This window comes from Staurois parvus, unplaced genomic scaffold, assembly GCF_062004578.1.
Source record: "Staurois parvus isolate SC_StPar_1 unplaced genomic scaffold, SC_StPar_1.0 ptg001045l, whole genome shotgun sequence".
In the NCBI taxonomy this organism is placed as follows: domain Eukaryota; kingdom Metazoa; phylum Chordata; class Amphibia; order Anura; family Ranidae; genus Staurois; species Staurois parvus.
The window spans coordinates 7083294-7109493 of record NW_028318841.1 but is presented as its reverse complement, the minus strand read 5'-3'; the positions used below and the strand labels follow the sequence as shown (position 1 = coordinate 7109493).

The 26200-nt window shown below is 39.2% G+C and overlaps 1 protein-coding gene across 2 annotated transcripts in view; it reads left to right on the top strand.

Moving 5' to 3' along the window:
* Positions 1-26200, top strand: part of HTR2C (5-hydroxytryptamine receptor 2C) — a 698015-nt gene that overhangs the window by 653195 nt on the left and 18620 nt on the right. For both annotated transcript variants that reach the window (XM_089657983.1, XM_089657982.1), the window contains one exon: positions 4641-4841. In XM_089657983.1, coding sequence (XP_089514109.1) covers positions 4641-4841 — 201 coding nt within the window. The remainder of the gene's footprint in view (positions 1-4640; positions 4842-26200) is intronic.

The following is a 26200-nucleotide window of genomic DNA, read 5'->3' as shown; positions in this document are numbered from 1 at the left end:
GCAAATTAAACATTGTATCTAGTTTTTTTTTAGCAAATGTGGATGTTTGCATTCCTATATGCTCTTTCTGCTGTGCAGAATTCATAACAAAATAATTATATCTGTCTCTTATCTCAAGGAAAACCTAGTAGCAGCTACAGTTCCCTATAGACAGTGACTATCACCCAATCCAGCTCTTTTTGGCTAGATCTGAAAACATCTCAGGTCTGTGGTAGGCCCCTGTACCACTCAGCTGACTGTCAGCTGGTAGAACAGTCAAACAGTTTAGAAAGATTTTCCTAATTTCTATTGTTTCCCAAACCCCCTGGGGTAGGTGGAACAGGTAGCATCAGCCAGCAGAACCCATCTCCTCACTCTATCCTATTAATTGACATAAATATGATAGTTCATTTAAATAGGACTGCTAGGCAGTTATGGTACCTCCATGTGTGGCACACAGGCCTTGGAAGTCAGTAATTGCCTTTACAGAATAGATGTTTAATAAAAGCTGTGGAAGTGCCACTGAGAAAAACATGTTCATCTTAACCTCCCTGGTGGTATTCCCGAGTGTAGCTTGGTGTAAAGTTTCAGCACCAGAAGCAGTAACCCCGAGCTACACTTGGGAATTCCCTGCAGCATTGCTCCTGGATCTCTTCTTCACTTACTTTGTCCTTCACTCCCGCGATGTCCCTCCTGCAGTGTCCCTGGCAATGTCCTCCAGCCGATGCCGGCATCTGTCTTCCGGGTTCCGCTCCCTGCGACGCCAGGATGTACGGGGGACGGAACTGGCGGGAAATTTAAAAATGTCAAAAAGTGACATTCACTCAATACACTAAAATCACATAGTAAAACAATACTGTATCAAACCATTTCACATACATTTTGTCCTGTGCTCTGCCTGCATTTTTACTGTTCTTTCTGCCTTGAAACTGAGAAATGTCCATGGCGTCCAAAAAGCATCCCTTTTAGGTCAAAAGCAGTTTTAGACCAGCTAGAGAACAGTGATAGTAAATTAGAACTACTTGCAGAATTGAGTGATAATGATTCGTGGGGAAATTCGTCATCAGACACTGAAAACAATTTTGCGCCTTTGCTCAGTGATGTGTGAACTTGGCGCTATATTTCAAATTTCAGTGTTTTTGGTTTGATTATATTATTGAATTAAATGTATTATTATTATATTATTATTTTTTATGATTATTTATTAAATTATAATTTATGACTTCGTCTTTCAAATTTTAACATACCCGGGATGTTTACTAGACTCTTGTTCGGACAGATTTCAGTGAGTTATTCCTAAAAATTACAGGCCTACAATACAAAAACAACATATTTCTGTGCAAAAAAATGTACTGCTTTGAGCACAGAAATACTGACATAATCAGACCGCTAGGGAGGTTACAAAAGAAGGTCGCTGCATGTATCACTTCCATCACAAATCCCAAAATAAGAGATTTACTTATTTTTTACCTCTTTTAATATAGCAGGCAGGTCCCCTAGATGAAGTATGTATGCAAAACTGGTGGTTTATAGCACAGGTACAACCTAATATTTAAGAGTAATTTATTCAAAACTGTGTACAATCACTTCAAGTATTAAGTTGTGTCTGCACTGTAAACTAGCAGTTGGATCAGCAGCATAAAGGAATGGTTTGCATGGCTATTTCCCTTATGCTATAATATAAATCCATGCAGAAAAATATTGTGGAAATTTTACATATTAGAACATAAAATGTGGTGCTAGTGTATTTTTTTCTGAGTAACATTATAATGCCAGGCCAAAATTATTACTCAATAGCATTCACTTATATTCAACATTGCAGTGTTTTTAGATATAAGAGAGAAAAGATACTTATGGACTTAATCTTGAGGTCTTCTCATTTTTCAGAAAAGAACACGTTTTCCAATTTGTCAAGGCTTTATTCTATCATTTCATTAGGATGCACCAAAAATACCAGAATCAATATTATAATTGAAGTAAGGACCATAGTTGAATATATATCGATCAGAGTTATGAAATCTAGAAACTCTTTTTTGAAGTAGAGACAAATGCACGCATTTGAATTATGGCTTATGTCATAATTGATGCCAAAGAGAATAACACATTTTAGTTACAAACACTTGCGATTGTATCAAATGTAAGTGGAAATGACCGGTTTTGTAATGTTCTGTAACAGTGAAGCATTACCAAACTCATAATGCATAAATCTGTAAACAAATGACTGTTTTATTTACTATAAATCAGTGTTATTTAATGGTAAACATCTCGCAACCTGTTATATTATAATAGAAAGTAATAGGGTTAAAAAAAGAACTCTGAAAAAGAAACGCCTGGTAAAATAATCCATATTTATATCAGTTGAAATGTGTTGCTCATTTCTGTAATGTACTGTGTAAAATTAATTTTTGTTTTGTTTGAACCTCTTCTTTAAGCAGCTAAGAAGTTAATCCTAATTGTTGCTAAATTGTAAAATAAATCTTTATTATATGTACTAGAAGCTGACCTGTCTAGGACTCAACAAGTGGCATTCAGTCCATTTTAAATCCTGTTAGGCACTTATCTGCCCAATTAACTTTTTTTCCCCTAGTAATTGTATAGTAATTATGTTTCTCATTCATTTACCCTTCATTTTTAAATAACATGTATAAAATTGTCTAGCTTGGCATAGATCTCTGCTTCAGGATTTTAATAAGAACTAAAGGATTTATTTTTGGCTTATTATTTAAAAAGAAAACAGATTGGACGTTTCCTTTTTATCCGAAATTTCTCATCCCTATAATTCTCTGAAACTTAACCTCTACAGCATTCAAGGGGTCAGTGTTGCATTACAATATGTCACTGGACCAGCCTCAGTCAAAAGGATTTACTGATTAGTCCATGTACCATAATTTAAAATCTTTTAATCACAGCTTTATGGAAGAGGAATGCTGGAATACAGTAATTTGGTGAATTATAAACTTAATGCTTAGCCTGCATAATATCGTTTTTCAGGGTAATCTTTTTTGATAACATTCTGTTAACACAGTGAAAATATAATTGGACACAAATGTGTCAATTAAAGTGATTGTAAATCTCAGACTTGAAATATGAACAAAGCATATGACACTATATTGTGTACTTGTCTCAATTAGGAGCTCTACTATAAGTGTAATTTCTGTCTACTGCTTTGTTCAATTGCTATCAGCATGAATCACTTCTGACAAGTTTCCTTGACACTAATAGAAAAAAGAGGGTGACAGGGAGGGACCTCCAGCAGATTGACAGCCTCAGCTTTATTCCTGTTGCCTTTGTGGAGGGGGGTGTGGGTCTCCAATCAGGTCTCCGAGCTCTCCTCCATGAGCTCTACAGAGTGTGATTTCAGCTATCTGCCGCCTTTTTTCTGTACTCGCAGGCAAGCTTTATAAAGTCTGGAGTTTGAAAGAATGTAGGGAAGAGAAGGCTGCAGATAAGCAGGTACAACTTATGCAGGAGGATTGGTTTAATCTCTGTGTATCACCTGAGGCCAGTCACTTCACTGGATATATGTAAGGGTTTACAACCACTTTAAATGTTACAAACACATTTCTATTAAAAGGATGGCTTCGTATGTTTACTTGTTTTAAACCAGAGATAATGTAAAAGAAAATCCACTCCTTTGGTATACCTATAACATGGATTTAATAGCTCACTCTGACCAAAGCTGTATCCTCTTGTATTTTTCTTTATTTTTAGGCAATACCTTTAAATATTAAAGAGACCCCAGGATGCAGATATAAAGGCCATGGATTTTTAGATATCTTATAGAGAAGAAAGGGGTGTAAGAAACTGTTTGTCCTCTACTGATTTCTATGTTACCTGTACCCACCTTATTTTTTTTTCTTTTGTTAATTCGAATTTCACCAATGGGCAAATGTGTTGTACACATCACGCTAAAAAAGAAACAATTTACTTATAGTCAGGGAAATTTTCCATCATTTTGAAGTATGCAGGGGTCCTGCATGGCACCAGCGGTCTGCTGATCGCTGGTGCAATGCTTTCCAGGCTAAAAAAAAATAGTAAATGCAGTGAACTTATCCAAAATATAGGATGATTTAGGCTAGGTTTATACTGTTTTGGGTTTGCCGGCCAAGATTGTGCGGGTGCAGCAGCCCATTCATTTGAATGGTCTGCTGTGCCTGCATTTCACACTGGAAAAAGGTTCCTACAGCATTTTTAAACTGCTGCAGCTGGGAAATCGCATGGTGCTATAGTTTTAGATCCATGAAGATGTCATTAAGAATGATTGGCAGCCCCGTAAATCTCTAAAGAGCAGCGTGTTTTCACTGCGGGTGCGGGTTCAGCTGCAATTCCCACACCCACAACCACTTGTAATAGTGTGAAGGTAGCCTTAGTGCAATGTTTGAGACACTGCCCTCTAAGCAAAGATCCTAATGCCTCTAAATCTAAAAATGTACACACTTTTGTTTCCTGATCATACATACATATGGTCTGTTCACTAAGGTTTTATTGATCCTTTGAACATGAAGCGGATGAGGGGTGGTTACATACTATGTTCATTTATTACTAGATGGGTATATAAAGGTTATTAAAAGTAGTCATTTACAATATGTTTTGATTACATTCTTTATCACTTTTTTAAGACTTTTATTTATATTTTTTGTCCTGTTCATTTTTCACTGCAGATTATGCCTGGCCATTACCCCAGAAGCTGTGTCCTGTGTGGATCTCATTGGATGTATTATTTTCTACTGCATCTATCATGCATCTCTGTGCTATTTCTCTCGATCGGTATGTAGCAATACGTAACCCCATAGAGCACAGTCGATTTAATTCTCGCACTAAAGCAATGATGAAGATTGCAGCTGTATGGACTATATCAATGGGTAAGTAAAGTCTTTTATTAGCTCTGATCCCTAAGGCATTTTAATACCCACGTTTGAAGCTTACAAGGTTGAATACTACAGGAAAAACATCAGGAAAACATTCTGGTGGCTTTGTGGTTTAAAAAAATATATATATTATACAGTATAATAATTCTTTTTACATGCATTTATTTTTCCCTTACTTTATATATACAGGCATACCAAGCTGTCGCAACAAAAGTGACAGTGAGATGGTTTGGGACAACTGATGACATTGTCAGGGTTACTTGAATACCAGCTCCAGACTTTTTTTTCTTTTTTTTAAGGTTTCATGAGGGTTCTGCCTCTTATTGCAATACTCACATCTTCTCCAGTGCTGTCTGTATGCAGTACGTCTTCTTCACCACAATTCATCAGGCTTTTGGGTTGAATAAAAAGGTACACACTATGTTAGTATTATTTTTTATATATACTTCGAGGACTGACCTGCACCAGAGGCACTGAGCATCTTGAGATGAAGATAATCCCCGCAACCCAGGGATATTAGGGTTAAAAGCACTATCAGGTCATATATATCAGGTGAGAGGCTGATGGTGACGGTATCTCACAGTGGTGATGTCATTAGGTATGGCTTTTTGTAGATGGATGGGATGGATTCAAGCTGCATGGATCTTTAAATAAGGACTTTTCACGTATGATGACTTTATTTTTGTGGATGCTGAGGTGTCCTGAAGTTATAGTGCTAATCTAAAGTTTTACATGAGGAATCTAGCATTGACACATATGTAGTTCTATCCAGGATATTATATTGTTCATTGTGTATTTATAGTGTGATCATATGGGGACTTAATGGTGGCATATTTCCACTAACTTATACCTGTTCATTCAGAGTACATCATTTGTTGGATTTATTATAAGTGATTGTGCAAAGGTTTATTTATTTATTAGATTTGACTTTAATTGTAAGTGCAATATTTAATATGTAACACTGGCTTTTACATTTGTTGCAATGCAGGATGACAGTATGCTATCAGGCATAGAGAAGGGTTACACACATTTTTCAAGGCAGGGCCACCAACCAAATGAATTTGGTCTGGTTTATCAGGGACTGTGCAAACTTTCCTTCATGTAACGCCAGCTTTATTCTTTTGTATGAAGTTCAAATACGTTTTTCACAGCAGACTACATGATGGAAAACAATTAATTGTTGAAGGAAAAAAAAATTCTTTAACGTTTTCCTCTTTGGGAGCACTTAAAGAGACCCTAACACCAAAATACAAATTGCACATAAAAGCTCAAAACAATCAAGTATTTTAAATTAGATTTTAATTGTTTTTTATTAACTTACATTGTGCCTCAGAATTTGCTACCAAATCTGAGTAGTCAATATTCTAGCACAAACCCCTCCCCCCTTGCATGGTGTAGTCCTCTCCTATTCTGTATCTATTTTCTATCAATGCAATACTTGAGTGACAATGCTGAGTCTGGTGGAGCTGCTGACAACACATCCAAAATGACGGCACCCAGCAGCAGTCTCAGAGTTTTTTAATATCTACACAAGGGAGTTTTACAGGTAAATAACATGCTAAAATATGTAAACACACTTTAAACACACTTTATTTGTTTTCTATTATTTTAGTTTATGTTATTATATTGTTATTACTAGTACTATCAGTTATTTCTGTTGTAGCTTCTTGTTTAAATTTGTTTAAATTTAATTGTTATCTTGTAGATTACTTTGGTGAGATGAGGGCATCAGACCTGACAGACTCCAGGGTTTATCCAGAGGAGCTTGAAAAAATAATCACTAGAACGTTTTTGGGGTTTGTTTTGTAAATTTGTATTAGGTGTGCTATAAACATTCACAAAAAATCATCAAAGTACAATGGGTGAGTGTAGTATGCCCTATTCTTCTGTCGTTCTGCTGCACCCTCCACCCCAAAACATTTTCCAAGATTTTGACAGTTCCTGTTTAAATACGGCAGCTAATCTCCCCCTTTTCCTATTTTTTTTTTAATTTTCTAACTAATAATATTTACATTTTTTATTATTTGTTTTGTTAACTTTTTTAGTATTGCATTAAAAAAGGGCAAGATTTTATTTCATTTGTAATTGTACCAGACTAATAATTTTTATTCTCAATATATACAGAACAAATTATGGAATGAAATGTATAGTTTTTATCATAAGAAACACTGATCAAAGTAAAAAAGGTACATATGTTATCTATGTTTTGCATAAAAAATAAATTATTTTTGCAACACAGAATGTATAAAAGAATTCATTGATTGTCAAAAAAATCCATATACTGTATGTATTAGTTTGTTTTCTTAAGTAATGAAAATGTATTGCTGAATAGACAGAGCCATAGCATAAATAACTGGAAAAAATTGTTCTGGTCCATAGGGGGTATACAGGTGTGAAAAGCTGAAGTGATTAATATTACGCGGTTTTCTGAAGTCCATGGAGTTTTAGTCTACTTTTCATATATTCATTTATTTCAGATATTAGCTTTGCCGAAAGGAGCTTGCTGTTCACAGAACTCAAAAAGTAATAATTTCAGTGACTCATCCCTTTCTAAATGGCTAAGTTCTAGACTTCTACTAGACAAATGTGATGTCTTTAACTCTATGTCATATATTAAACTTGATATATATATATATACTCCTAAAAGCATATATATATAAATATTTTTTTTTCATATATTTTTGAGCTATAAGGATAGCAACACATTTTTTATGTGTTACAGGGTGATAGAGTGGTATATTCTCATTGGGCACACACTGGGCAGAACCCATATATTAATGAATATGGTATTTAGAATAGACACATCAGGGAGGCATTTTACCCCCTTCCTGCCAAGGCCAATTTTCAGCTTTTAGTGCTGTCGCACTTTGGCAATTGCGCAGTCATGCAACACTGTACCCATATGAAATTTTTATCATTTTTTTTCACACAAATAGAGGTTTTTTTTGGAAGTATTTAATCATCACTGGTTTTTTTTATTGTTTTGCTAAATACACATAAAAAAGACTGAACATGTTGGGAAAAAAACAGTTTTTCTTTATTTATGTGAATATCGTGCAAATAATTCCTTACAAATTTAGGGAAAAATGTATTCTGCTATATTTCTTTGGTAAACATAACCCAAATTACTGTATATTATTTAGTCTGTAAGAATGTTATAGAGTCCACAAACTATGGTATATACTGTATATATGAAAATTGATCAATCCTGATGTATTGCAGGCCGATCTCATTTCATGATGCCGAAAAATGCCAGGACAGTACAAATATTCCCCAAATCACCCCTTTTTGAAAAGTAGACAGTCCAAAGTATTTGGAAAGAGGCATGGCAAGTTTTTGAAGTTGTAATTTTTTTGTCACAATATTTTGAGAAATGAAGCAATTAAAAATTTGCTCCACCTGTATGCTTTCTTCTAGTTTGTTGATTTCCCCATCTGAGGAAGGGTGCATCTCCGGAATGTTATCCATAGACCATTCATGCTTCTGAATCCCTAGCCTTCCCCTGTTATTGGTTCCCTCGAGGTACTGGAGAGTTTATACATCTGTCACTGATGTAGGTCCTACAACTGCAGTAGCACAGGACCGTGTTTACACCTATGAGCCCCAATTCACACTATAACCTGCATGTGAATTGCACAGGAATCACATCCCATTCCTGTGCAATTTGCATGCTATTCCGTGGAGTGCAATTTGAGCCCATTCATTTTGAAAAGACACGCAGGCGTGTTTTTTGAAGCCGCACAGCAACTGGTTGTTTTGTACCATGAGATCCAGTGCGGGGAAACCACCCTGCATTTGCAATGTGATTGAGGTGTTGTTAACTTTGTATTGATGCCCACAGCAGATCACAAGTACAGTGCAATTGCAATGCGGTGCAGGAGACATGCAGGGATACCTGTGTTTTCTGCACCACGTGTGTGTGAACCTGGGCTGAAGCTATCAGTTGGCTTTCTGTTTGAAGTGATTCAGACCAGGGACTTCAACACACCACCAAAGGAACAATCCCCAACTATCTGTTCTAGACTCCACTGTCCCTCCTGCTGGCTCAGGATGGGCATGGCAGGAGCAGAAGAAGATCAATGCGTATGCTCCCTGAGCAGCTTTGTTGATTGGAGTACTGTGGACTGCAGTGCTCGTGGACTGCTGTGCTCTGTGTGCTGCCAACACAGGAAAGCTCTGTGTGCTACCAATTCAGAACAGATTTGACAATTCTGATAAAACACACCTAATAAAAAGTGTCATTTTCTTTACTTTTTACGAAGGTTGACTGCATTAAAAGTATAATAACCAAGGCTTTATCTAGGCTATAAGAAATTGTTACAACTTCAATTTCAGCACCATATAATATCCCCATTTTGCTGAAATTGACAGCTGCTCTACCCTTAAAGCTGAACTCTAGGCAGATGTATTAGGTACCTAGTGTAAGTACCTGCATTTGACCTGGTTATTAGCCTCTTGAAATCCCCCTGATGTCTGGCTGCAGTGTTGGAAGAAGCAGCAGCACAAGATGCCAATCAGTCCAAGACGCATGCTGATAGGAGGAGAGAGCACAGTGATACACTGCTCTGTCTCAGGCTGGAATGAAGAAAAAAACATCCAACAGACACTGAAAATGTGATGTGAGTTCATATAAAGTAGTGAGAAAAAACAGAGAGGTGAATGGCTCAGGTAAAACTGTTCACAATAGACAGGGCTACCCTCTAGAGGTTACCCAGCAGGTTACCTGAAAAAAACATGCACTGATGGAAGGCGCACCAGACCAAATGATGAGTCCAAATTACTTTATTTGTTTGCACTAAAAAAATCAAACACATTCCCGGGGCCATAAAACATGCTGATGGATAGTAGTGCAAACCAATAAATTGATTTGGACACGTTTGTCATGTGTTCTGATGATCCTCCCATTTGTGCATGCTTTTTTTGTCACAGGTTGGGAAGGGTCCAAGATAACACGGGCTTAGAGGATGTGGGTTACAGATGTTGGCCCTCAGATTGAGGACATCTGATAGTGGAAAAAAGGACTTCAGGGGAAATTTCTGAATTAAAGGGTAACTCCATCTTTGTGGGAAAAAAATTAGCAAATAAAAAAATATATATTATAGCGTACACAATTGCGACACAAGTCCTATTGTACTTGAAGGTTATTAAAATTACCTTTCCTTTTCAATCTGCAGTGTTGTAACTCTCTGTAAAATGCAATATGGCTACCTGGCAACATTCTGTACACAGATGGTATACAGAACACCTTCTAGAAATGTCATTTTCTGTGCTTGTGATTGGCTTGCTGATTTTCCCAGAAGTCTGCACAAAGATACAACTCATATTTTGGACATCCCCTGCAACAAAAAATGTCATTTTTGGTTAGATACTCCCAAAGGGAAATCAAGTCTAAAGGGATGCAGACCCTGCAATTTTCCTAATCCCTACAGGTGCAGCAGCTGATTGATAATTATGAAATCACTTCCATACGGATTCACTCCGCACATGGACACATACAAACAAACAGCTATTTTTTCAGGATAACAAAAGGTAGGAATCTACAACAAAGTTTGTTAAAATCCTTGCAATGTACATAGATCACCATGAAGGGAATGTTTTTCTCAACAAAAGTGGAGTTGCTCTTTAAAGTTGAATATTGCAGCAAAAGCTGGCTTTGTTGATCTATAGTATAGTAGGCTGTTCATTTTATCTTGTTATTTTTGGCTGGAGGTTTTTTAAGGCACTCATATGGTTGCACACCAGTTATTGCTGTCCCCTTTATGCATAGATCATGACCATAGTTTCTAAAGGATTCAAGTGAGGAGTATTCCACTAATATACAAATATAAATGAATGGCCTTGTTGTGTACTTAGCATTCTATAATAGTTTTTTCAATTATGAATGTATCTATTATATTATAAAGTTCTAACTGTATCTAAAATGATTCTTAAGTTTGCATTATAAAGTAAAAATGGTATTGATGTGCTATAACATCATACTTTACATTTAATTATGGATATTATGGATATTCAATTATTCATCCTTTCTCCTACCAATTTCTGTTAATAAGATCATGTGCCCCAAGCACTTTCTTTTTATACAATTTTTATATAGCAATCTCCTTGGGACAGATGGGAAGATTAAAACGAGTTACATTTAACTTCCAAAAATATAGCTCATGCAACAATTTTTCAGTAGCACTGGCTGCTCCATTCAAAAGCTGCTGAAAATATTCTGCATTCAAGAATTTACATATCATCCATATGAGAATTAAATCTCCATTTACATTTTACCTTTCTGTAGGGTAACCTACAATGGCCCATATATCTAAATCAAACCCTAACCTGTAGCGCCACCTGCTGCTGAAACCTGGTATCATTGTTCCTCCAGTCATATATAAAATATTCTTTAAAGCTGATCTACAGCTTTTAAAGAACTTTAAATAGTTTGCTTGGACCAAGCTGGAGCAAATGAACTATTACCTTCACTAATACATGTGCTCGCTGTGAGAACTGTACATAGCCTCAACTACATACAGTATAGAGAGCTGTGTTCCTGCAGCAGGCCAGGAATTCCCCATCCGGCTCCAGGAACAAAATCAAGTCAGATTGAGCACTGCTCAGCCATTCCCAGGGAGCTTTTTAGGTTATGAATGAGTACAGAGTTTCTCCTGATTGGTTGAGGCAGAGATTGTGACATCATCTGCCCTCTTTTCTGCCTCACCCAAAGAATACAAAACTCCTGAGAAAGGCGGAGCAGCACTCAGCCTGATTCAATTTTTTTCTGGGAGTGGAGCAAGAAGTCAGAACACAGCTCTTTATACAGTGTATAGCTGCGGCTATATCCAGTTTATACAGCATTCAAAGCTCCTGCATGTGAAGGTAATAATTCATTTGAATCAGCTTGATCCAAACAAACTTACTGAACTTCACTAAAAGCTTGAGATCACCTTTAAAGTGACACTGAACTAAATTTTTAAAAGTGACACTGAACTAAATTTTTAAAAGTGACACTGAACTCAATTTTTCTTTACATCAATTGCTCAAATATATCAATTATACCATGGCTCAGGTTTTTTTTATAGTTTACTGTTGTTTTCAGGCTTCTTTTTTGTCCTGTGTTTTTTATCCTCCACTGATACATCTAACTACTATTGTAGAGCAAGCAGTACTGTTATTTTTGGTAATATGCTTCACGCTACACGCACTACAATTTCCATAATGCTGAATATGTGTGCATGTAGGCAGGGGCGGACTGACAACTCATGGGGCCCCCGGGCAATAGGGGATCATGGGGCCCCTGTGTCCTTGCCCAAACTCAAAAAAGCCTATGAAAAAGGTACCAGGGGCATCTCATGGGGCCCACTACTGATCCTGGGCCCTCGGGCAGTGCCCGAGTTTCCAAATGATCCGTCCGCCCCTGCATGTAGGTGTAGTCCATCTCAGGAGGAAGAAGATGAGGGTGGCTACATTCACATACACAAGGCGGCATGGTGAACAAACATAGCCACCCTAGAATAGGAAGCTTGCGAATAGCAGAAGAAGCCTTGCTGCTTGAGAGCTGAAACAAAGGAAGATACATATACATTCTAGTTATATTTAAACATATTGCTTTCATTTTTTTAATTAAAAAAATGTGAGTTTAGTGTCACTTTAAATTATGTATATTGCATGCAGACAGGTTGGTAAATAAAGTGAAAAATCTAAATTAAAAAAGTAGGACCAATGGTTAATGAAGGTTCTCGTTTATCCAACTTTTGGTAAAGCTAGAAGTAGTGTGCCTACTCAGTCTATCCAAAAGATACCTCAAAATTTATATCCTTCTTGGCAGCACAGACACCTTAAAGTGGAACTGCACTGCATTTGAGCATCACAAACCAAAAATGCTATTTAACCTCCTTAGCGGTATTCCCGAGTGTAGCTCGGGGTAACATTTCAGTACCAAAAGCGGTAACCCCGAGCTACACTCGGGAATACCATGCGGCACTGCACCGGCATGTGTTCTTCACTTACCTTACCCTGCGCTCCCGCGATGTATCCCCTGCAGCGTCCCCGGCCATCTCCTCCGGCCGATGCCGGCATCCGGCTTCTGTGTCCTGTCCCTGTGACGTCGGGACGTACGGCGGCGGGAAATTTAAAAATTTTAAAAAATGTCATTTTTTTTTTTTTACATTTTACATAGTAAAACATTGCTGTCTCAACCGATTTCACATACATTTTGTCCCTAGTGCTTTGTCCTGTGCCCTGCCTGCATTTTGTCTGTTCTTTCTGCCTGGAAACTGAGAAACGTCCATGCATCCAAAAAGTGTCCCTTTAGGTCAAAAGCGGTTTAGATCAGCTAGAGAACAGCGATAGTAAATCAGAACCACTTGCAGAATTGAGTGATAATGATTCGTGGGGAAATTAGTCATCAGACACTGAAAACGATTTTGCGACTGAGCTCAGCGATGTGCGAACTTGGCGCTATATTTCAGATTTCAGTGTTTTTGGTTTGATTATATTATTGAATTAAATTTTTTATTATTTTTATATTATTTTTATGATTATTTATTAAATTATAATTTATGATTTTGTGTTTCAAATTTTATCATACCCGGGATGTTTACTAGACTCTTGTTCGGACAGATTTCAGTGAGTTATTCCTAAATATTACAGGCCTACAATTAAAAAAATACATATTTCCATGCAAAAAAATGGTACCGCTTTCAGCACCAAAAATCTGAAATAATCATACCGCCAGGGAGGTTAATTCATTAATTTTTAAAGCAAACTCACCCATCCACCCATGTCTTAATGCTTTATTTTGATAAGAAATATTTTTGAAAAACACCCTTCAGCAGTTCTTGCATCTTGAGTAAGGGCATGTAATTCATGTAGCATTTACTTCCTGGAATCCATCTACCCTTAGCTCAGGCACTGGCTGAGCTGAGAACCCTTCCTCCCCTCCTGAAGACTGCTGGGATGTATGATATCATTTGCCTAGGCAGGAAATCAGGAAGTAACTGAAGAAACTAGTAATTATGATACACCTTCCAATCTATTTACTAATGCTAGCAGCATAAGGATTAAAAACAGTCAATGTTGATTGAGAGAGTGAAGTTCCACTTTAATGCAACTATCATGAAATGTGTAGCTGTTGATTGTCCTAGAATAGGATGGGAGGTGTGAAAGGTGTGGAACCACTCTGTTCTAGTTACTTAATCTCATAATCTGTATAGTCCAATGATCCAGCTGAGTGTGACAAATTTTATGGGGGATAGGGCATCCCATTTACTAGACTATGGGACCAGAATAGGTGGGGAAGTTTCCTTGTGAACTGTGTCTTTTTTCTTTTTTATGGGGTGCACTTTAAATTGCAGGAATGCCCTACTACAGAAGGCAGTGACCCCAAAATCATCAACAAAAGAGTTTTAAAAAGTTCAGATAATTTTTTTTTACAATTAACAGTAACCAAAGTATTTTTTATTCAATATATTTTACTGTCTTGTTTTATATACTGTAAAATAAGACATTTTCTCCAGTTCTAAAATGAGAGCATTGTTTTATCAAACAGGCAGTATGGGAAAATTTCAACACAGACAGAAAGTAGCAGCAAAAAACAGTTTTACTTATTTGTTTCAATAAAAGCAATACAATACCATAGATATAAAATATACTAGCAGTCAATTGTCAACTATTTTGCATTTTCCCATGATACTAAAATATGTGCATGTTCTGTAACTGCCAATATAAATTTCATCAAATATTTCCTTCCTGTAAAAGTGTAATATTGTCATATAAACCACAAGGTCGCAATACAATCAGATTTCTACTGCTATTTATTATGTCCTAGACTGAAGGAAATGAATGATTTTTTCATTCTGAAAGATTTGAAAATACTGTGTAGCATATATGTCCTTGTTGTTGTCTGTAGCTTGTACATTATTTACCTGTCACAACAAATTGCCCACAATATTAGAAACGAAATGCAAGTGTTCTGTACTCTTTCAAATGAACCTATAGTACTACATTATAGTAATCTAAAGAATGAAGCATAAAGTAGAAAAACAATTGCTATTTGCAATTGCAAATTTTGTTAAACCTTTTGCAAACCATTAAAGTGTATCTGAATCCAAAATAAAAAATGTAATATATTGCTAACTACTAGTCTTTAGATTCAGTGGGTTCATTATTTTTTTGAGGTGCATTTTCCTTTTTTGTATTTCAGTAGTTTTTATTATTAATTTTAAACGTTTAAGACAAAGAAAACTGAAGCAAAAGACATGCCCATGCAGGGGCTATCAATGGCACAGAAAATGAAAAAATACAGTGTTATAACACCAACAGTAAAGCAAAGCAAAGATATCTACTGCCTCACAAAAAACAGAGAAAGACAAAGGGAAAAAAGAGTAAGGAAAGAAGAAGATAAGACAGCAGGGATCTGGGAACTCCAATACTGATCAACAACTTGAACTCAGACTAGCCAGGGGAGTGTGGGAAAAGCATATGTCAACCACGGTTCCCAGATTTTCAAAAATTTGCACTGGGAGTCATTACGGATACTCGATATCTGTTCAGTAAGCATCAGAGAGGTCATCTGGTCCCGCACCCCCTGAAGAGGAACAGATGTACTCTTCGAAGCTTGAGCAATTGTTCTTGTTACCGACAAGAACAAATAGGAGGCCAACGTCTACTGGTGAGCCAACAAGCCCGGTATGGAGCAACGAAGCAAAGCATATGGGAGATGGAACAAGATGTAAAGAAGGCCAAATACACAAGACCAAAACCAAATCAGTTTTGGGCATGACCACCATATATGTAACACATCTCCATGATCGCCACAACCCCGAAAGCAGCGATCACTATAGGTAGAGTTCGTCTGGGCTATACGAGCTGGGACCCAATACCAATGGAACAGTACTTTGTATGCCACCTCCAGAGCATTTGCGTTGAATGAACATTTAGCCATAAATGACCAGGCCTTATTCCAGTACTCTGGATCCATGACCGCCCACAAGTCATTCTCCCATTGAGCGGCATACGATAGATAAGTACACGACGAGTGCCCATTCAAACATGCATAGAGGAGGGAAACAAGACCCGAGGCACCAGCACGCTGTTGGCAAAGCTGTTCAAAGGCAGATTTCTGATATGGGAAGGCAGAGATGCCACGCAGTGAGGTCAGCCAATGCCGCAATTGAGGATAACAAAACAATTCCGCCTGGGGGACATCCAGTCATTCCCGAAGAGAATTTTAGGTGGGGAAAGACTGAGAAATCAAGAAATGTCACCCCTGCAAAAAACCATTGGCCACCCACCAAGAGAATGCCCCAGGTTGGTCTAAACCTGGTGGGAAGAGATGATTATTAGTGATTGGAAGCAGGGGTAGAAAGGGTGACATCAAGCCACTAGAGTAGCGAACCGAGTCCCATACGTGCAGGCCATGGAGCAAAATTGGGCTCAATGTTGTCAGGTATAGAGCAGGGGAAAGCCATAGAAGCGTCGATGTCGCAATAGGGGCACAATTCGGTAGTTCCAAAAGAACCCATAGGGGAACTTCAGAGGAAGCGTGCAACAAAGACAGTTGGGCAATCTGGCTCTCCTGATAATACTTAGCTACATTAAAATTAAAAAATGGTGCAGCGCTAAACAGATGCCATTATATAAATGAACATAAGCCTAAACTGATACATACAATTATATATATAACACAAATAAACATGCATGCAAGGATGAACCCCCTGCCGGTCCCCTATAGGGAAAAAACGTGACCATATATCTATGATGGTTTGTACATATAATCATGCAAAGGGATACCACACTGCAGCAAGTGATAAAGTGAATAAATACAGTCCACTTCAAACAAAACTGTGATTCTTCAAAACATGAGAGTGCCACTGGTGCCACAATCCTATAATTGTCTGAGTGCCTCCTCACCTCCCCGCACTGACCGCAAGGGCCAATACGCCTTTGTAACATATAGGGTATAACCCTCAGATGTCAACCGGTCTCAGGTCCACAGTAGATTCCACCTCAAATGCTGTATTCCAAAACCACCTCCAGCCGCTGTTAATGGTGGTAGTATACCACCAGATGATGCTCAGAGACACAAACAAAAACTTCCCATAGCGTGATACTGTAATTTTATTGTAAAATATAGATACAAAAAATGCCCACTCACATTTCCGCAATGGATTTAAAACATGTAGCAAGTCCTCATGTTGTCCTAGTACTGCGGGTGTACCTGGAGTCCCAATATGGCGCGTACGTCGGAAGTGACGTCACCGCGTACCGGAAGTGTCGTCATGGCGTGCCAACGCGTTGCGTCACGGGTACACGTGACTTCATCAGGGTCACCCTGATGAAGTCACGTGTACCCATGATGCAACGCGTTGGCACGCCCTGACGACACTTCCGGTACGCGGTGACGTCACTTCCGACGTACGCGCCATATTGGGACTCCAGGTACACCCGCAGTACTAGGACAACATGAGGACTTGCTACATGTTTTAAATCCATTGTGGAAATGTGAGTGGGCATTTTTTGTATCTATATTTTACAATAAAATTACAGTATCACGCTATGGGAAGTTTTTGTTTGTGTCTCTGAGCATCATCTGGTGGTATACTACCACCATTAACAGCGGCTGGAGGTGGTTTTGGAATACAGCATTTGAGGTGGAATCTACTGTGGACCTGAGACCGGTTGACATCTGAGGGTTATACCCTATATGTTACAAAGGCGTATTGGCCCTTGCGGTCAGTGCGGGGAGGTGAGGAGGCACTCAGACCATTATAGGATTGTGGCACCAGTGGCACTCTCACGTTTTGAAGAATCACAGTTTTGTTTGAAGTGGACTGTATTTATTCACTTTATCACTTGCTGCAGTGTGGTATCCCTTTGCATGATTATATGTACAAACCATCATAGATATATGGTCACGTTTTTTCCCCATAGGGGACCGGCAGGGGGTTCATCCTTGCATGCATGTTTATTTGTGTTATATATATAATTTTATGTATCAGTTTAGGCTTATGTTCATTTATATAATGGCATCTGTTTAGCGCTGCACCATTTTTTAATTTTCACTTATACACTTTTTGGTTTAAAGAGGGTGCTGGCTGCTTAGTTTTTTAGTTTTTTATTCATCTGAAGCGCAGGAGGTTTTAATTATACTTAGCTACATTAGGCACCCCCAAGCCTCCCTTCCACCTATGAACAAAAAGCATATTTCTGGAGACTCTGGGGCGCATGTCAGCCAAGATAAATAGCATAATCCTCGCCTGAGTCAGCCGGAGGAAATAAAAGGGAACCCACACTGCTAGGGTGTGAAAATAATATAACAATTTCAGCAGGATAGTCCTTTTCACTGAATTAACCCATCCTATCCAAGACATAAATGGGAAGCAATGGAAAATAGTTTGCAGGAAGCAAAGAGTCATAGGTGGGGGTTAGGTGAATGCTCAAGTATTCAAGTGAAGAGGAAGCCCATTTGTAGGGAAAGTGGGACTGTAAGCGCGAAACCAAATCCGTGGTGATGTTAGGAGTGACAGTCCTATCTAAATTTATACGGAGACAAGAAATCAAGAAGAAATGCGCAAGAACCTGTTGCAAGTTTGGGAGCATTATCAAAGGATTAGTGAGAGTCAAGAGGGCATCGTTCACAAAAAGATTCAACTTAAATTCCAGACCCGCGTAAGGGACCCCTGATATGTTACAATCAGCCTGGAGTGCCAAGGCCAACTGCTCAAGCGCCAGGACAAATAGTGCCAGAGACAGGGGACATCCCTGTCTCATCCCTCGCCAAATAGGAAAGGGATATAAGAAATACCCTGCATACTTAACCAAAGCCAAAGGGGAAGAATACAGGGCCTGAATCCAAAAAAGATGAAATCCCAAAAGCCCCAGCAGGACAACACGAACCGCAGATATTCCCAAGATAAGGAATTAAAAGCTTTATGTAAGTCCAAAGACAGTAAGAATCCCAGGAATTTTCCGCTAAAGGTGTAAAAGGTGAACCACCTTGCGAACATTGTTGCCCGCCTGCTTCCCAGAGATGAAACCCACTTGCTCCCTATGGACCAGGCTACACAAATACTTGCTGATCTGAAGACTGGTAATCTTGCCCAATATCTTCAAATCCTTATTAAGAAGCAAGATGGTCCGAAAGGCTTGCGGTTCCTGCACATCTTCCTATGTGAGCTCTGAGAGCATCCAGAGAGGGCAAAGAGCCCTGTTGTAATTTTCTAAAGTAACTAGCCAAAAAGAGCGCCAACAGGGCTGCAAATTTCTTGTAATAGAGGCCTGAAAAGCCGTCAGGACCCAGGGCCACGGAGAACCGTAAGGATTTGATAGCTTGGAGTTCTTCCAATACAGACACACCTGCATTAAAGGCTACCTGCGCTGCTTTGGACAATCCAGGGAGCCGTAGATCCTGAAAGAATGCTTCCGCCTGAGTACAGGAAAGGGATCTGGTTTGGTGTACAGATGTGAAAGGAAGTCCGCGAAGCATGAGATGATCTGCTGGAGATTGGAAGTACAACCCCCCATAGGGAGCCACAAATGGACCGGCTTATAAGGTTTCCCCACAGAGTTGAGTTTCCTAGCCAGCATCGGACCTGGCTTATTAGTACAGGTATAAAACTTATGTCTGGTCCAACGTAAGGCCCATTTAGCCTCCAAAGAAGCAAGTTAGTTCAGTTCTGCAACCAGAGCGTCTCGCATAAGTTTATGGGCCGCGGACAGGTGCTACTTCCAATGAGCATCCGTCGAGGCCAGAAGAGAGTGAAATTCCAAAAGGCCTCCCACAGGGGCACCACCGAAGAGACACAACCTGAGTTATCCGCAAAATATGTCTGTATGGAAGATTCAATTTGCTGACAGGTGACCTGAGTGGTCAGTACAGACTCATTAATATGTCAATGAAAAGGCCGCCATACCATACCTGAGAGTGCAAGAAATAGCACCAGGGGATCATGGACCAACCAGGGGGAGGAAGGGATAGATATCCACCTGACTAAAGGAAGCCATTGCACCTGCATAAATATGTGGTCAATTCTGCAGAAACTGTCATGAGCGTTAGAATAGAATGTAAAGTCTGGCATTTTTTGCTGGCTGATAGCTAAAAAGAGTGGGAAATTTGAGTGGAGAGTGAAAAAGTTTTACTTTTGATTGATGGTGATTGCTGGTGCTTGTATTTTTTTATTTTCTTCTTTGGGTCTTGCTAAAAGCTTTTACTTTTTTAAATCACTTTTTCTATCACTTTTTAATTAGCATTTTTTTCTTCCTTTCCTTGTCTTCCTGTAGTCTGCTAATTAAGGGGAGGGGTTAATTGGTCCCAGGTGATACAGGTAGTATGTAACTTGCTGTAGAGCACACATTTGTATCTGGCATTTTTTCTCTTGCTCATTCTTGAGCTTGCCTGTACTTTGCTTGCTGGACCTGTGAAAGGATTGATTCTCTTTATCCCCTCAGAGACCCCCAGTCTGTGGAGAGATTCCTGGTTTATCAGCAGAATTCTGGGAACACCCCTTGAACACGGAAATAACGGCAGCTTATGTTCAGAGATGTTCAAAGTTTATTAGACATTGCTAAAATTATATAGGATACAGAAAAAAAAAAAGGGGGGGGGGAACAAGTTTCAAAACTGTAACTTGTAAGTTTCCATCATGAGCTAACTACATGACATATACATTTCTTGGTATAAACTGTTTTTGCTAGCTTTCAGAGAATTAGCTGGGCAAAGAAAATGTCAGGGTCATGTTATCTTTTGTTTATACATCCTTGTGCAACTAAAACAATTTCATTAAACTTCTAATATATCTGCAAAAACCTAACTTAATACTTAAAATGGTGTACATCAACAAAATGGAGGTTATCTAGATCCTTTCAACCTGGACTGGAGTGGAAAACAGGAGATTATAAAAGGAGTCTACTAACCTGTAAGTGATAACTGATATTTTCTATTAATATTGTAACTGGGATCATGTGTGCTAGCAGGGTTGAAGGTTTTGTGCAGAGCACAGTGTGCCGCATGTATGCAACAATGGAGCAACAACTCCAGGATGGATACCGCTGCAACAGATGTGAGCAGGTTGCCCTTCTGGAATCTTGCGTTAGAGATCTGGAGGAGCAAGTTGCAACACTGGGCAGAACCGACAACCTTGAAAGGGGTCTTCTGCTCTCTGAGCAGGTAGCTAATGGGATTGATGTGGAGGGTGGAGAGGCTAAACAGGATTATCAGGTAGGAAGATACAGTAGGTTACTGTAAGGAGAGGGACTAGTAGTGGCTCACAGAAAAGGAAGGCTGGCCCTGGGTTTGTGCATCCAAACAGATTTGCCAAGTGGGGTGAAGATGTGGGGGTGGCAACCTCAGGGGTGGCAGCCCTGGATGTCACTCCTATCTCTAACAGCCGGGAGGGCAGACCATCTGGGAGGGGTGGTGAGGGTAGTGCAGGAAGGCCTAGACAGCTGGTGGTAGTAGGGGATTCTATAATCAGAAGGACTGATAGAATAATTTGTCACCAGGATCGCCTCAACCGAATGGTTTGCTGTCTCCCTGGTGCCAGGGTTCGGCATGTGGTGGACCAGGTTGATAAATTACTGGGAGGGGCTGGGCATGACCTAGCTGCTTTGGTCCATGTTGGAATCAATGATAGAATACATGGAAGGTGGAGGATCTTTAAGAATCAATTTAAAGAACTAGGCTGCAAGTTGAAGGGAAGGACCTCCAAAGTGATATTCTCTGAAATATTACCTGTGCCATGCATAACTCAGGAAAGACAGGGGAGATTAGAGAACTCAATGCACAGCTAAAGACCTGGTGTAAGAGGGAAGAATTTAGGTTTCTAGAGCACTGGGCCGACTTTTCATTGGGGTGCAGCCTATATGCTAGAGATGGTTTGCACCTAAGTGGAAGGGGGTCTGCTGTGCTGGGGGAGAGGTTTATGGGAAGGCTGGAGGAGTATTTAAACCATTATCGAGGGGGGTGGGATAATTAGATTATAACGGGGTAGACAGATCAGGCAGGGGTCAGTACTTATGGGTGGAATGGGGAAAGATGGGGGAGGGCTATGGCAGATGATAAGAAGGTCCCCATGTCACAAACAACCAGTGGAATTGGTAACATTTGTATGAAAATAAAAATATGCAAAATACGTGTGCACAAGGTGTCAGTGAATTAAAGTGTTTGTTCACCAATGCCAGAAGTCTGCAAAGCAAAATAGGTGAGTTGAAAGCTTTGCTGCATGAACAGAACAATGATTTAATTGATATTGCTGAATCTTGGCTTCATTCTGCACATGACTGGGCCATTAATATTCCTGGCTATGTTCTCTTTCAGAGAGACAGGGTAAATAGGAAAGGTGATGGTGGCTGTCTCTATGTGAGAAGTGATCTCAGAGCGAGTGTGAAAGGGACCTAGTTGATGGAGAGAGTGATGAGGCTGAAGCATTATGCGTTGAACTGCACATGGGGGGGTGTACTACAAAGGTAATCATTGGAGTTTGCTATAGCCCTCCCAGTGTTAATGAGGAAGTGGAGACTCAGCTCCCTGCACAGATTGAAAGGGCTGCAAGGCCTGGGACAGTGATAATAACGGGAGATTTTAACTACCTGGCAATTGACTGGAGTAATGGTGCTGCAGGAACAGTTAAAGGGCAACAATTTTTAAACCTACTACAGGACAATTTTATGGTACAGTTCATAGAGGCCCCAACTAGGAATGATGCTCAGCTGGACCTGGTAATCTCAAACCAAGCTTATTACGAATGTCCATTTAAAAGAACATCTGCGTAGCAGTGACCATAACATGATTTAATTTATTGTTAGCTGTAAACAGCAAGCACATATGAGAAAAATAAAAACACTCAATTTTAAGAGCGCTAAATTTCCAAGGCTGAGAGCTGCTCTCCAAGACTTAGAATGGGAGGGAATATTGGCATCAATGAACACAACACAGAAGTGGGAGTTCTTCAAAAAGACTGTATGTGAACACACTGCAAAATATATTCCCATGGGCAATACATTTAAAAGGCTGAAAGAAAACCTATGTGGCCTACGGCCAAAGTTACAAAAAGCTATAGATAATAAGAAAAGAGATTTTAATAAATATAAAAATGAAGGAACGCTAAAGGCCTCAAAAATTGAAAACAAATGACATATTTCAAAAGATAGCAGGACCAACCCCCCAAAAATTCTTCAAATATATTAATAATAAAAAGAATCGGTCCGAGCATGTAGGCCCCTTACAAAATAATCTAGAGTGGGTGACTGGGGACATAGAGAAGGCAAATTTATTAAATACGTTCTTCAGCTCTGTGTATACAAAGGAGCATGGGGGAGCTCTTGTCTATAATGGGCATGGTATTGACACAGGTCCAGATGATCCACATTGGCTCACAATTGATATGATCCAAAAATATTTAGACAGAATAAAGGTGAATAAAGCACCTGGACTGGATGGCATACACCCACGGGTCCTTAAAGAATTGAGCTCTGTCATTTCAAAGCCATTGTTTCTAATTTTTAGGGACTCTTTAATGACTGGCATAGTACCACTGGATTGACGTAAGGCCAATGTAGTGCCAATATTTAAAAAGGGGTCAAAATCTTTACCCAGTAATTATAGACCTGTTAGTTTAACTTCTATAGCTGGGAAGATACTGGAGAGTTTAATAAAAGACTACATAAAACAAGCATGTCAAACGCCCATGTCATGCACGTTTTGCTGCCCATGGGTGGATCCTCAACCACCCACCATCATTATACTAGTATATATAAGAGAGGATACTGTCATTACAGTTATCAGCTCTGAGGAAGAGGCAAGTCCTCGAAACGTGTCAGTAAGTTGGAGGTCTAGGAGTCTCAACATGACTGGACCTTGCTGTACTTTACATGATGTGCCCTTGATTTTTGTTCATTTGTCAGTATATTACCACTTTTTTTTACATAATAAATTATCTTTTAAAAGGTAATGCACTAGGCCCGTGCACCCTCTGTTTGTTTTTTTGCATTCAGTACTCTGGATCCCCCTGATCTGTTGAGGGCAGCAAAGTGTGCAGCTTCTAGGCACCCTACTTGTGGTTCTGACCATCCTCCAGTGCAGGAGTATATACTTATGCCATTCTTTGTTGAATATACCAAGTCTCCATTCTCATCTTTAATCTTTTCTATAAAGTTCCTCGATTTTCTTATTTCTCAATTTTCTCATTAAATATTTACCGGGCCTATTCCCCCACTGATATCTTTCTCTTGCCACCATATTAAATGTTCTCCTTGTTTCTTGTTCCATTAAGTTATTTAATTCACCTCTTTTCAAAATTTTCTGCTAGATATCTTTTACTGATCCTTTTTTATTTGATTGCTCTAAATCATATAATTCTCCTATTAACATATTTATTTTCTTCTGCCGTTCTCTCTTTTTTTCCGCTCCTATCTCAATCAGAATCCCCCTGATATATGTCTTATGCGCTTCCCACACTGTGGCAATTGAGACTCCTTCAGTCTCATTTGTTTTAAAATATTGTTCAATTTCTTTTTTTATTCTCAATTCCGTCTCATGATCCTAAAGGAGTGTCTCATTCAATTTCCATATATTTATCTTATTCTGTTCTCTTCCCAAATGTTACTTCACTATGACAGGTGCATGGTCCAATATTAATATGACATCTATGTCTACTTTAATCAGGGACTCCAAGGGGTTTATTTACTAAAGCTGAAGAGTGCAAAATCAGACTCCCTTCTGCATAGAAACCAATCAGTTAAACATGCTGGGAACCCCCAGCTGTATTGAACATTTTGTTTTTTCATCTGTTCCAGTAATGGTTTTAGAGTTCTCCTTCTACTTAGTGTTTCCGGTGTTATATCGACAAAAATTTGTAGATTTATTTCTTCATTTGCTTTATCTCTTTAATAATGAAATCGTACAATCACATCTCTGGGCTTTTCACTCGCCGTTCCTTGAGGTCTTCCAATTCTGTGAATTCTGTTAATTTTCAACTGGTCTGATCTATTCATAATTGTGTTTGAACACTTTCCTCAAAGTCTCGATCAGATCTTCTCCCAGCAAAATCTTGGGTAAACCTCTTATCCTCAGATTTTTCTTCCTATCACTGTTTTCATGATCTTCCACTTTGTAGAACAATCTCCTTTGCTCTTTTCACACGTCCTACATTTGTTTTTCCAAGTTGGTTATTACTTGTGCATATTCAATTTTTCCTCCATTTCTTCTACTTGAGATAAGACTTGCCCCAGATCCTTATGTATTATTGCCATTTAATTTTGTATGGATCGTTCTAATCTCAAAAATATTTCTGCTATTTCCATTTTAGTAGGCAGCTGTGAGCTTTTTCTTGTTCTTCAGTATTTTCTTTGTCTAGTTCTTTTTCCATATCAACAGTTTCTTCAATTTTACTCAGATTGCTCAGATACTCCCAGAGACAGTCTAGAGAAATCACCGATATTATTTTCCATCTCCTGTCTTCCACTTGCTCCGTGCTGTCTCTCTGGGGTTTGACCCTCTGGACTTTTCTCTTGTGAGGGCATACATTTTTTCATTGTACTTATACTCATTTGAAATGTTCTGAATCCTCCCCCTTTCACAGATTTACTCATCATAGTGTTTGTGTAGTATCACTATCTTTTTAAATTGAGGGGGAAAAAAAGAATACCTCCACAGGATAGATTAGATTGGGGTTATATTTCACCATAAATATTCTTATAACTTTTCTATAGGATTAATATCACTTGGCTCTCCAATTTATCCCCACCTCAGTTTCCTCCCTTGGGGCTCTTTGTACCACTTTTCCTTTTCTTACACGATTCTTCTGTCCCCTCAGGACCCCTTAGGTGGTCCCCCCCTATAGTTCCTTTGTAAATGTTAGTCAAATTAAATTCTGGACTCACCACTTCCAGCAGCCCTCTTACACCACCTCTGTTCTGTCTTCATCCACTATGCTGGTTCTTTACTGTTTTTACATATCAAGCACTGCTCCAATTCTTACTCTTTTTCCTCAGGTGATTCCCTGGCACTCTGGGGTGGTCTGCTGCAGTCTGTGTAAGCTGGATCACCCTTTGTGGTATCCAGGGGGTCCTTCTCACCAGTTTAGGTACTAGTTTAGCAACTCCTCTCAGGCCAGTGGCCTCCCAGGGCTCCTCTGCGGCGGCCACATGACCTCCCAACAGTCACCACTCCACACTACTGTGGAGTCTGCTTCCCTTCTGGATGGGGATGATCAACCGTTCACGCCACCACCTCGTACAGCCGGGACACGGTTGCAGGACACCCCACAAACAGGCAGGTAACTGGCACTTCAAGTTATCGCACCACTCCTAGGCAGGGTTTTTTGCTGGTGGTTCTCAGGAGCTCAGGAGCACGGTGGCTCTCACCTCATGGC